Genomic DNA, 12,920 nt, shown 5'->3' on the forward strand with positions numbered 1-12,920 from the left:
TTAGCTATCTTATAAATGTCACAAACTTGAATATACACAGATTAGTTACAGTGCTTTGAAATCTTGCTGTGAAGATATTTCCCAATAACTATGAAGCGTACACAAAATGTGAACAGTGACAGACAGGTAAGTTCATCAGACTTTCTGTATTTCTGGAACGGCCACGACTTTATTTCACAAGTTCACAGTACAGCTTCTCTGTTGACTTTAATCGCTGTGCTTGGAGAAACTGTACCCAAAGAATCAGACTCTTAAATACCATGAATGGTCCAAATTCTGTCTATTGCTGTTGCCAAAAAGGGCACAGAAATGAAAAGAGCCTGAAGTTTTCCGTGCCCAAGGCATTGGCTAATGGAGAGGAGTTTAGTAGGTGATATAAAAGATTCCATTTCTCCTCATTCAAAACAAACAAAGCAATAAAATGCTGATTGCCTAAAGAAAAGTCTAGTAGTGTTCTGGGTGTTTGCACTTTTGAGATGTTGTTTTGTGTTTGGGGGGATTTTCTCTTTTTTTTTCATGGGGAGACACCAAGCTGTAATACTTAGGATGATTTTGCAAAGGTTTAGATTACAAACCTATATAAAAGAGAGCAAAGTACAACAGGCCAGAGGGATCCTGTGACAAATAGCAGAGGTAAACCAAGAGCAGTTTGTTGGTGTTCTGTGCCCTGGTGCAGCCTCAGAAAAGGTGAGCTTTAGACTTTTTGGTGGTGCAGCCATCTCTGTGACATTGTCTCTCCCAGTGTGATGGTCTGTCTCATGCAGTCTGTTCTGGGTAAATGCACAGCTAAGATGTCAACAGTTTGTAGCCTAAAAGAATCATTTTAATAAGGGTTTGTTTGTTTCTTGTTTTGTGTGGGTTTAAGATTGTTTGTTTATGAGGTTTTGTTTATGCCTCAGGGAATGAGGTGTATTGTGACTGTGGCAAATCACGGTGGTAACAGTAATAACTCAGGCCATATTTACTAAGATTATTGATAGAGAAAATAATTGTGTTTAAGGACAGTTTGAATGTGCTTGATAACAAAACATATTTCAACATGCTTTGATAAACATGCACTTGCATTTCTCCCATCCAGTATTATATTTCTGTTTCTCAGGATGTGGCAAAATGCTGTTCACTCTGCCTGGCCAAAGCAGCAAATAGACCCATTTGACAGTAACAGCTATTCAACAACCAGGCAAAAGTATAGTTTAAAACTGTTCCTTTTTAGGTTTTTTGTTCCAGACTGAAAGATGAAATGGACATTTTACTGCTTGACTCAGAAACACCAAAACAGGCATTTTTTGAACTGTCCTGATGCATCAAGGTGATACAAACTCTTTTAAAAATACTGTTCTATAAGGACTTCCCCATAAGCTATACATGATAAAGCACAAAATCTCTTAGCTCTGCAATTAATGCTTGATCTACCAAGATACTGATGTTGTATATCCTAGAACAAAAAAGTTCTAGGATCAGATAAAGATAAATACAAGTTATACTGAAAAAAATAAGCAGAATATTATTGAAACTGTAGTGCTTCAGACCATGATATGCATTCTTAAAAACCTCCACCCTATATAGCTTCTTTTTTTTTTTTTTTTTTTTTTTTTTTTTTACTGGAAGGTTTTGTTACAGCTACTGGTTCAGTGACCATTTCTCTAAGAATAAAAATGCAGTGTAACAGTAGTAAATGATTCCAGACTGTCTTCTAGAGAGCGTGGCATCTGTGTTGCTGTGCTCAGTGCCTTGAAGACTTTTAGCCATCACACAAATTGAGAAGTCCGTGACTTTTCTTCTTTCCACTTTCTTTGAAGAAATACAGATCTCATTGGAAAATTTCACAGGCAGTAAGTGTGAATGAACTTTCTTACAGTGAAGAAATGCAGTATGCACAGTTAAAGAGAGTATAGTTTTGTATTACCTTGACCACTAAAACCCACAATATCCTACAGTTTGGAAGTTGTTGGTTTTTTTCATAGTCTAAGGGATAAGGAAATTTTCAGTGTTTTCAAGTCTTACATGAATATATGGATTTAGCTAAAGAGGTGCTAGGACATTTTAGACATTTCATAAGGGTATATAAAGTAGCTTTAGTTTCTGAAAATGTTACTTACTTCTTTAGATCACATCTAACATCCATGAAAATTGATTGGTCAATAATTGTTACTTTTTATTATCTGTGATTTGAGTAAATCCTAAATGGAGAGCTACAAAACACTTGATTTCTATACCTGCTTTTAAATAGAATTATAACAGCATAACAGAATATATAACAGTACTCAAGCAATTCCCAGATAATTATTGGTATTAAGAATCTGAAGCACAAGTTCTGGTAAGAAATGTGGTTAAATCTCATAATCAAAAACCAGGCAAGCATGAAATTAGTGCAGATGACAAAGGTTAGCTCTTAATATACTCGTGATAGGAAATGATAAAGAAGTGCTAGAACTGTTTTAAAAGCCTTTTTCAAATGCATGGTACCGACTACTAACTCATCAGGAATGTTCTCTGAGCTCAGAGAACTATTACTTCCCTTGCCTCTGGTACTTTGGGTGAAGCTGACTGATTTTATTGAATATTTTAGTCACTTCTGTAACATATCTCCATACTGTCATAAATTACAGAATCTCTAAGTTTTAATAAATATAGCACTGTTAAACAATATGAACTCTTTGAAAGTTTGAAAATCTTTCTTTTGTGTGTGCTTTAAGAAATTCCATGAAAACCCATCGTCATTTAGGATCAGGGGTACTTTTTTTCTGTTAAACCTTTCTGTGAGCAGTGTAAGTGAGAGAAAACAATATTCAAAATATACCCAGCGCTTATTGCAGAAGGAGGGGATGGGTATTTTGGTAAAGATGAGCATGAGCTGCAACAGGAATTGCCCAGATGCTGGAGAACCAGATGTATTAACTCAATATGTAGGACTGTGTGCTGGAATCTCTGAGCAGTTGGGAGGGGGTGGCTGCATTTCAGCAGTGTCTGAGCTCCTGAGAGCTGCAGTGCTTGAACCCGCTGCCCTGCGGTGAATTTGCAATGGGAGAACTCCTGCTCTTTACCAGCATCCTTTGGTCTGTATCCCTGCCCTCATGTTTAGTTTCTGTTAGAATGAAGGATGGTAAATCAGTGCTGGATTTTGCTGTATTTATCTTTATGAGATCAAATATTGATCTCCATGAGAACCACAGAAAACAGTGTGTTGGGATCAGATCATGTCCACTGTGGCTGGGATCTCAGAAAATCCAGAACTCTTATAATTAGAATATTTAATACTCTAAATTAGAATATTTTATAGCAATATGAAAATCGAGTTATCTTAGCAAAACTGATTTTACTTTGGGGGCTGGAATAAAACTGATTTTTACCTAATGATGCATTAAAAGTTTTCACCTCACTTAGAAGCACAGAGCTGTTTGACTTCCACTGGGAAAGGCACGGCTGTACCGTGGTGGGCAATTTGAGTTGGGTTTCCTTTCTTTAAATATTTGTTTTGAATTGTTGAATGTAGCTTTGTGTCTTCTGCTCTCTGAATCACACAGAAACTTTGTCATCACTGTGGAGTTATTTGGTGTGTTCATATTTCCGGAGGAGGCAGCCACTTGTTACTGGCTGCAGGCAAAGGAGATTCCCCAGCACCGCTGGATCAGTTGCTCTTCAAAACAAAGGATGAGTCACTTAATCCATCAGTGAACAGAACTGTTTTCTATTATTTTCTTCCTGTTTTTCATCTTTCTGTTTGTCCTTTGAGTCATTTGGAAGTGTGTTTGAGCGTACTAGTGCTCATCATATTTTGATTTCAATAGACACTGTTCCTCAAAACAAAGATATCTGAAGATGGCCTTTGTGCCTGCTTGGTATAAAGCAGGTGTGGGCTTTTTCCTTCTTTAAAGTCAGTTCATTTAAAGTTTGGAAGTCTCACTTCCTTTATGTATCAAATACAGTGAAAGGTGTTCATTGTGCCTCTTGAAGCTCTGGCATTTTCTCCTTTCAGGGGTATGTCTTCTACAGCTGCGTTGAATTTTGTATCCTAAGAAGCATCACAGATAATTCATACAATGTTTATGTTTTGATTCCCTACATTTTGTATTTTATTTTCTTCAATCCAGTTAGTCAGTTGCTTTCTTAGACCTCAGCAGCATCGGTGCTCACAGCAGTTTTTCTTCTGACTGCTTAATCCTTGTTACTTTCTTATGAAACTCCACTCCACTGTACTTTGAACAAAAGAACTAGAACAGGTTTTCATCTGTGATAAATGGACATGAAATTCTGCTTTTGTCATTTTAATTCCAAAGAGAAGGAATTCGGTCTTCCTATGACATGTACCAGTTGCAAAGTTAACTTCAGGAGTTTGCTCCCAGGAAAACAACAGAAGGAAAACAATATCAAAAAAGAAAGGAAGTAAAAGATATGAGTGTTTTCCTTGAGGCAGTAGTGTCATTGTCCATTACAGCGGGTGACAAGCAGCTTTGTCAAGCCCCTTCCCGCTTGTCTCTGCAGGCGCGGTCGGTGTGACGGGCTGGGCTCTGAGTGACAGCCAAGAAATGAGCAATCTCCTCATGGCAGGGCAGAAATATTCCAGGTCCGTGTGCTCAGCTGTAATAAATCACAGAAAGAGAGGAAAGATGGTGCTAGACCGCGTGCTAGGCTGTGAATTTCATACGTCCGAAAATATTAAATCTTTTTAAAAATATTTTTTAAAGCATTCCTTTTTGGAAGAGACATCTTAATTCAGAGGAATTCATCCTCTGTGTTGGAATATTAATGAAAATATTCCAGTAAAATTTCCTGGTACCAAGTGAAGCATTTTGTGTGGGAGGTTTTGTGGTCTTTCTACTTAATCTGTTGGAATCTAAGGTAGGGATGACTGTGCTTTGCCAATAGGAAGCAAAATTATGGAAATTCTACTGTGGACTCCAATAGCCACACTAAGAATTACACAGTAAAAAAGTATTTATATAATACTTTTAATTTTTTTAATCTGAATTTTTTAATCTGAATTTAATTGTCATATGTGGCTCAATCATGTTCTGTATCATAGTTGGTTTTCCATGTTTTCAATATTTTTTGGTGATATTTTAGGAAAACACTCACCTCTTGGAAAACTGTATTTCTTTCCTAATATGTTTTCAGCCTTTTTCAGTTGCAATTCTAATATCAGGTTGAGGGGAATCAGGGGCTTTGTATTCTTTGTCCAGTACAACTACAGAATTTTTAGTGTTGTTCTTGAATGATGCTTTGCCCTGCAAATCTAAAATTCCTTGCTCTGTCCTCAGGAAAATTTAATTTTAACTGGACTTTTAATAAGGAAAGTTATGAATTTTTCCGCCTTCTCCTTTGCCTCTTTGGAAAAAATATTGGAACTGTTACAGATTGAAGGGAAAAGTTTTTTGGAATGTGTTAGATTTCTTCATTATATATCAGCCCATCATGCTAAACAATGCTGACATGGTATGGTGGCTTTCTAAACATATTTTTGTATTTCTGTTATGTATTATTAAAGAATAATAGCTACATTAGAGAGAGCAGTGAAAAACAAGAATGAGTGAAAATATTGCAAAAATATTGAAAAAATATTGAAATAATGTGAATCTCTTGGTTTGGAGGGCTGGTGAAATTTAGCGTTGGTCACAATTCTTCTTCCCTAAACTCAGTAGCTGACAGTAATTACAATGAATAAGTCTTCCTCTCCCCCTCCCTGCCCCCTTAATTTAAAATCCTAAATAACATAAATCAGGAAGACCATTGCAAAAAAGCAAAAGTGAAAGCACAACTATTTTGTAATAGAAAGTTTATGTTCAATTTCTAATTATTCAGGAAAGATATTGCAGAAATTATTAAATTCTGTATTTCATAATTTGCCTGAAATTCCCGTGGACAAATAGATGTAAATTTTTAATGTATTTCTTTTTTTTGAAATGTAACATCACTTATTGAGAGAAATATGGAGTGTCTCACCCATGAAGGGCAAAGCTATAAAATTGTATGAAATATGAAAGTTTTTTCCATAACTAAAAGAAACATAATCACGCTTCATGGGTGTGATGTTCTATTTGTTCTGTGGAGATTAATTTCATTTTTCCTGAGATTAAATCGCTTTGATTGTAAATCTTTTTTATTTGTTGCCGCAAAGAGGTGAGAGGAAGAGCTACGGAGGGTTAAAGTTCACATCTGGAGCTTTATTGTGTAATATATTTCGGAGTCCTGTTACGTGGTTCACTTTAGCTTGATATTGGATTGGCAGATTAAATGGGAATGTTGGTCTCTCAGTAGCATCTTGGTGTACACTGCATCCATTTTCCCTTTCTAGCTGAAAATAAAGGCTGTTTGTGTAATTGATCATTCATTCACACGTCACCGTAGCAGCCTGTGGTATATTGAACATAAACCCACAGCTTTGTGGATATATGCATGAATTATGTATGTGGGAAAATAGAATGCTAGAGAATGTATGTGTGATATTTTTTAATAGTTACTTTTTAATAATTATTTTATTGAATAAAGTCATTTAACCCTCACCTCCATCCTCTATAACATTGTGGCACATTTACATAATGAAAAAACCCAATATTTTTTTCAAAATGTTTTTTTCTGCTAATTACACTTTTCCTGTTCAGACATTTCTTTCTTCTGTACTTTCGAGAAGATTTTTCACATTTCATGGCACAGGAAAGACCAATAAACCCAGGCTTTGCAGAGACAGTTTTCAGAGATGATTTTGAACTGTTTAGGAGTTTATGCCTTGGGAGAGGAAGGATTAAGTTGGTTTTCTGTATTCAATATATATCAATAAATTATTTAGCACAAAAATAGTAGCTATTCTGACTAATAAATTAATGCAGATTGTATTTATATTTCATTGCTACTGCTTACTTTAAAATATAATTCATATAAAATGCAGTTGACGCCATTGATACTTTAATCTCCCTGTTTCCCATTATGCATTCAGAGCTTAAATTGTGAGGCTTTATTAATAAATACCATTATTGAAGTTTTGGGTTATCATTTTACTTAATTTTGCCCTTCTGACTCAACAAAATTGTTTTCATGATGTTTTTAATAGTAATTTTTTTATGAGCTGCTCTGAAGACTTACAGCATTCTTTTGGTAGTATCATGGTTTTAACTATGACAAAGTAAAACAAATCTTGTGTGGATATTCTTTTCCATGCATTCTTACCAAATAGGGTGTTGAGCCTGGACAGACCAGATTAAAAGGTGGATATATACATTTCTTATTAACTCTTTATATGTTTTGCGTAAGTTTGGAAGTTGTGGACATGGGAGAGCAGAATTTTAAGGGCATTTTAGAGAATAAGGGAATTTTATGTGACTTCCATGAGATACTTTATGCAAGAGTTATTTATGGGGATATATGGATTTTCAGGACTGCATCAAAAAATAACATTTTAATCAGTCATCTGGATAAGAGGAATTATCCGTGTAATTAGTTTCAAATGAACTTGAAACTTGTTGCTTAACTGGTGTGAATTCCATTTGAGACACAAATAAATACAAATTTGCATTTAAATGATTTTTGGTAATACTTCAAGTTTTAAATACCATCATAGATATTTTACCTCATATTCAGGCATTTCTTTAACTTTGCAGTTTGGAAAGCAAGAGCTGACTGCCTGAACCCTCTGTGTGGCTTTTGGATTACAGAGTTCACATTTTCCTTGGGTTCCTTTAGTTCAGAAAGAAACTGGAGGGGAAAAGAATGGGATATAGATCTAGGCTGATGATAGAAGCCCTGTCATACTTAAGGTTGTGCAAAAATGACATTGTGTAGCTGAAGAGGGGAAGATTGCAGCTCTTGGCTAATCAATTCCAGAAAATGGAGTGTGGGAGCCAGTGCATGGAGCTGCTGGTGCTGGTGGTATTGTCAGGACACGCAGGAATAGGAAAAGGATGTTCCTGGATCACCTGGATGGTGGTGCTGGCTTTGTTGGCAATGCCTTTCACTGGCTGTGCCAGCCAGAGCTCTCTCTGAGCAGGAATTCAGCACTCCTGGCTGAAATGTCTTGGCTGCACAGCCAGGATTTATTTCCCTGACCCTACACACTGCGTAACCATGAACTGGAATTTACATATCCTACTTCCTTGCTAGCCAAGTCTACTTTTCCCTAAGTCTTTATACATTTTAATTTGGAATTGAAACAATTCCCAAAATCATTCTGAATTGCTAATCACCGCAATAGTCCTACTTATAATGATGTTTATAAAACTTTGTGATTCATAGCAATTTAATTAATCATTAAAAATTAAAAAAAAAAAAGATACTGCTGTCATACATATCAGACTTCTGTGTTTACAATGCTTTGTGCTTCAGATAATCCTGTTGAAATCTTTGGTGCTGCTTGTCATGTATACCAGTTAACACAAGGATGGCTGAACCCAGCACATCATAATCATAAACACAATGTTCTTGTCAAGTACAATGAGAGAAATCAATTGCTGTGACAATAATTGCTATTTGAAGTCATGGTGTTAGAAAAATAATTGTTCAATTATTTTTATTTTAGAATTGTGCTTGCTTTATAAAATATCAATTAAAATGGGCTTTATTTGCCAATAAAAAGATAGTAAATAATGTGTTGGGAAAGCAGTTCTTAGAAAAACAATTAATGTGAGCTCTTAGGAAACTTTTGCACTACTACCTTGAAAATATTAACTTAGGTATGAGATTTGTTTTCTTTGCATATATCCGCATTAAAATTTTTTTTGTCTTCATTTTGTTTCACTGAATATGTTAAATTGTTGTTCATGTTAGTGCTGGAAGAGAAACAATGGAGTGTGGGGTCGCTCTTTAGGTTGCTAATTAGGGAAGTGTACATTTTTGTGCCCTTGTCGAAGAAAGATCAACAGGCAGGAAGTTTGTGGGTACAGAGGGATATTTAATTACGGTCTCAGCACAGCAAGACTCAAGTGATTGAGCAATAATTGCCTTGATGGCCCAACTCCTATGTTCAAAAAAAGACTTGGGAGGAGCCTTTAAAATATGTGCAAATATATATGTGGGCAGTAAATGAGTCTGCTGTGCCCCTAACAAAATTGGTGAAGGGAATTTTGGAAGCTTCTGTCTCTGTTGGTGAGCAGTGTGAGCAAACAGATCCTCACTTGGCCAAGATGGTGCCAAGGACCTGACATCCTCACTGAATGCATTTTTTTTTTTGTCTTTGCACTAACTCTAGTTTAGTTCCATAGACTGACGGGCCCTTTGGGTCTGGAGTGAGCATTGCACATCTTCTAATTGAGCTCCAGGGTTGGTCCCCAGGGGCACTCAGGGTTTGGTTCAAAAGCCCATTCCAGAACCACACTAAGCCAGCCATGCAGGAATTCCCCTTGGAACACAAGGATGGGTCTGTTGTGTGCTGGAGCATGGGGACAGGGTGATGGCAGTTGGTGGAACAGTCTTGACACCCTGTGCTGGCCCAGCTGTGGGTTGCTGCTGTATCTTGACCTGTGAGAAGAGTAAATGTGATGGATGCCCGAAGTAGAATCTCACATCGTTTTTCATTTTAGTAGATTTAAAAGTATGCTAGATGCAAGTTAAAGTTTTGAAACAGAGTGCTTTCATCATGTTGAAATTTATTTTGAATTATTGTGCGAATTGCTGTCTTAACTAAAACCATAGAAACAACAATTATTCTCTTTGTATGTTAAATAAACAGAGAATGAGGAAAAAAATAACAAAGGATTGCAAATCTTGTTTCCTACTGTTTACCTTCCATTTACAGTATTGATTCTTAAAATATTTACGCTTAGTTCAAGAAGCGCTTCATTTTGCATCCCTGCAAAAATAAGTAAATTATTTCACTTTTACAAAAGTATTACTTTGGTACAATATGTAATTTATAGGCATTTATACATAATGAAAAAAAAGGAATTCTGTAGTGTACTTATAATGCATTCATAGGACTTAAGGCACAAATGTGTCATTAATTCATCTAGTCTAAACATGCTGATCTTTAAATTTCAGAGATTTCCCCCTCTATTTATCTGTGCAATTTAAGTTTCTTTAAGGGTATCTACAGATTTTATTTCAGTTTGCCCATACGAAGCAGCAAAACATCGACTAATTCCCCTAACACTTTTTAATTTGCTGCCTAAAGAAACACAGAGAAATTAATTTCTAAGTTATGGAAAGCACTTTCCTCAGCTAGGTCTACACTAAATATGCCTAAACGTGACCTCTGGAAGTCAAAAATTTGCTCTGTACCTTGCAAAAATAGTAACGCGGGCAGTAATTATTCCTTGCAATTTCCCTTCTCTGTTCTGTTAAATCACTGTTTTTGTTTTCGTGCTACCCAGGGCCCTTCTGGGAAGAGCATCTCTATGAGCCCTGACCTCCCTGCTGGGCCCTGGTGTTCCCTTAATGCCTTTCCTTGGCCACTTTCTTCTCCTGTGTTGGACACAAACTGTGCTCAAGACTTCTTCCTCTGAAGTTCATCAATTGTTTGTTGTCTCCAAAATCATGCTAGGAAATTAATTTCCAATCAACCTGTAATCCAGGCAACTGGTGATGGATTGCTCATTTTCAAGCATGCTTTTTTAGTGTTTCCTCCTGTTTTGTTCCATGTGGTTTGAAGGGAAAACTGTGCAAAGCTGTATCCTTATCTTCTGGCACTTTATTTATTCTGGAGAGCACAAAATCTTGATAAATGCTTGGGCTGCTGTGGTTTTATGAGTGTCTTAGTGTGGCAATTGTCTTACTGGGAAGATTTACATTGGTAAGTGCAGAAAGCCACTCACTCTGTACTCTGGGTTAGCATTTCATAACCCATGTGCTTTGCAAAGGCATTTATTCATATATCTGGTTATTTGGATGTCGCTCAGAGTCTCAACTGGAGAGTCAGAGATGGTGGACATAATCTGTGAGCATGTGGATTAACTGTAGGCAAGTTGCCACTTGATCTTTTCCAAAAGTGAAATGATTAATTTGTAAAGTCGCTGTCAGCAAAAGATTTTGTCTAAATTTTGAATATTTTTGTGATTTTTCTCTGTATTCTCTCCTTGTTTTCCAATCTCCTTTCATAAAATGCCAATGGCAGAGCTTTAAGAATGAGTCTGATAGTATCTGTTGTGGCAGTATCTTGTAGAGTAATAAATTCATCTCTCAAATGCTGCTTATTACTGTGCACTTGAATATTTAAGGTTGTTTTAACCCTTTTTCTTTCAGCATCCCAGCACTAATTCATACTGTATTGTAATTCAGGCTGGTCTCTAAACTGGTTTGGGAATTGCTTCATTCCAATGGGAAAATAAATCCTTTGCAATGTAGATGAGGCTTGACTTCCTTGTTCTTATAAATACAATTTAGCACTGATTTTGTATTAAAAAGAAAAAAAAAATCTAAAAATTGACCACTGTACAATCGCTTGTACATCTCTTGTACCTTTGTGCCATTTACCATTATTAACCACTTTTGTCTTTGTGTTGTGCATAGACCTCTCAGCTACTATATATTTGTCCCATCAAAACTGAGTGGATCTGAAGTGGGAACTTTGCAACCCACCCAGAAGTTCCTTTTTCTGATGTCCCCTTCTGACAGTTTTTTTTTTTAATCTGCCCAATGGCCAATTTTTAATTCATTTAATTTGCACTGCACTTTCTTTTTTTTAATATCTCTGTCACAAGGAGATAAGAAGTATAATGGGGGACTGGAGATCATCCATCTACACCCATCCTGCTGGTTTTTTACGTTTTTTGCCTGTGATGCTAGTGTCTTTATCATGACTCCCTTCAACTCCCAATTGTTTCAAAGCCAAAAGGAACTTATTTCTCCTCCCATTTCATTCCCCTGGAAAGCTGCCTGCTTTCCTTTACGAGATAAGGTGATGGCTGTGGTACTGTAGTGTGCCTGTACTTCAATGTACAGGCACACTATAGATTTATGCACCGACATCCCAGTGCTTTCTGTTTGGTTCTGTATTCCTTTTCTAATCTCTTTTAACATCCTATTTTCTGTTTTGATATGTTCAAAGAACTATCTGCAATGACTTCAAGATCATTTTCTTGAGTGGTAATTGCTAATTTAGAACCTATCATTGTGTATTTGCAGCTAGTTGTGGTGGTTGTTTTTTTTTTTTGTGCACATTGCCTTCAGTTCATTGTCACTGAATTTCGTTCTCTTATTTTATTGCCAAGTCCCTCTGTATTGTGAGATCCTTTGCAGTCAGCTTTAATTTTAATTGCCCTACATAAACCAAGGATGTTACCTCACTACAGCCTGGAACTAGGTTAATTTCACAAAATCTATTTTCCATGTCTTTCTTCTCTTCTTTAGCATGGATTTTGATTTTTTTCCCCTTCTACTTAAATTTAACCTCCCTTAAAAAAAAAAAAAAAAAATTACTTGCTTGGAAAAGATTACGCAGAAGTCACATTATCAATGCTGTAACTTCCAATGGGTTTATAGTATTTCATGGGTGTGTCTTTGAGACGCTCATTTCTGATTTTAGCTTTTCAAATAATTGATATTTTGACTGATGACAAGAAAATTCAGTGTGTGACCCACCACACTGACGTACAGAGCACAGAATCCATAAATAAATTAATAAATGTGAAGAACAGCATTTCCTAAGGGTAGAGATTCTGTTCCTGGTCATAATAAAGCAGTCACACAGTGCAAGGCTCTCTGAGTTTCTTGTGTCCAGCTCCCTTGCATGTATTAACCTTTTCTAAATTCCTGGAGCACCGAGTTAATAATTGCAGACAGAGTTGCTGTTGTTTCCCTAATTTAGTGGATTTAGGAAGGACTGTAGGGGAGAAGAGTGAGATGGCTTTCCCTTATTCCATGCACAGCATCCCAATCTACAGCAGCACGTCAGTACCCTGATGTTGCCCTAAAGCTTCTGTTGCGGGTACCAGCTGGACACTGTGGTGCAGAGGAGGGGAGAAACATTTCTGGGAAATACTATTTATAAGTATTTCTTG

The 12,920-nt window shown here is 36.5% G+C and overlaps 1 protein-coding gene across 8 annotated transcripts in view; it reads left to right on the top strand.

Annotated features, from left to right (window-relative positions):
- ATRNL1 (attractin like 1) overlaps positions 1-12,920 on the top strand; it is a 432,362-nt gene that overhangs the window by 217,630 nt on the left and 201,812 nt on the right. Inside the window, exon 26 of one of the 8 annotated variants that reach the window (XM_040071152.2) lies at positions 1,214-1,283. The exons of the other annotated variants lie outside the window; for them this stretch is intronic. Within the exon in view, the coding sequence (XP_039927086.1) occupies positions 1,214-1,232 (19 nt within the window). The 3' untranslated portion in view covers positions 1,233-1,283. Of the gene's footprint in view, positions 1-1,213; positions 1,284-12,920 lie in introns of those variants that run through there. 8 annotated transcript variants of the gene reach the window in all.

The sequence above is a fragment of the Hirundo rustica genome, chromosome 8 (assembly GCF_015227805.2).
Source record: "Hirundo rustica isolate bHirRus1 chromosome 8, bHirRus1.pri.v3, whole genome shotgun sequence".
NCBI lineage: Eukaryota > Metazoa > Chordata > Aves > Passeriformes > Hirundinidae > Hirundo > Hirundo rustica.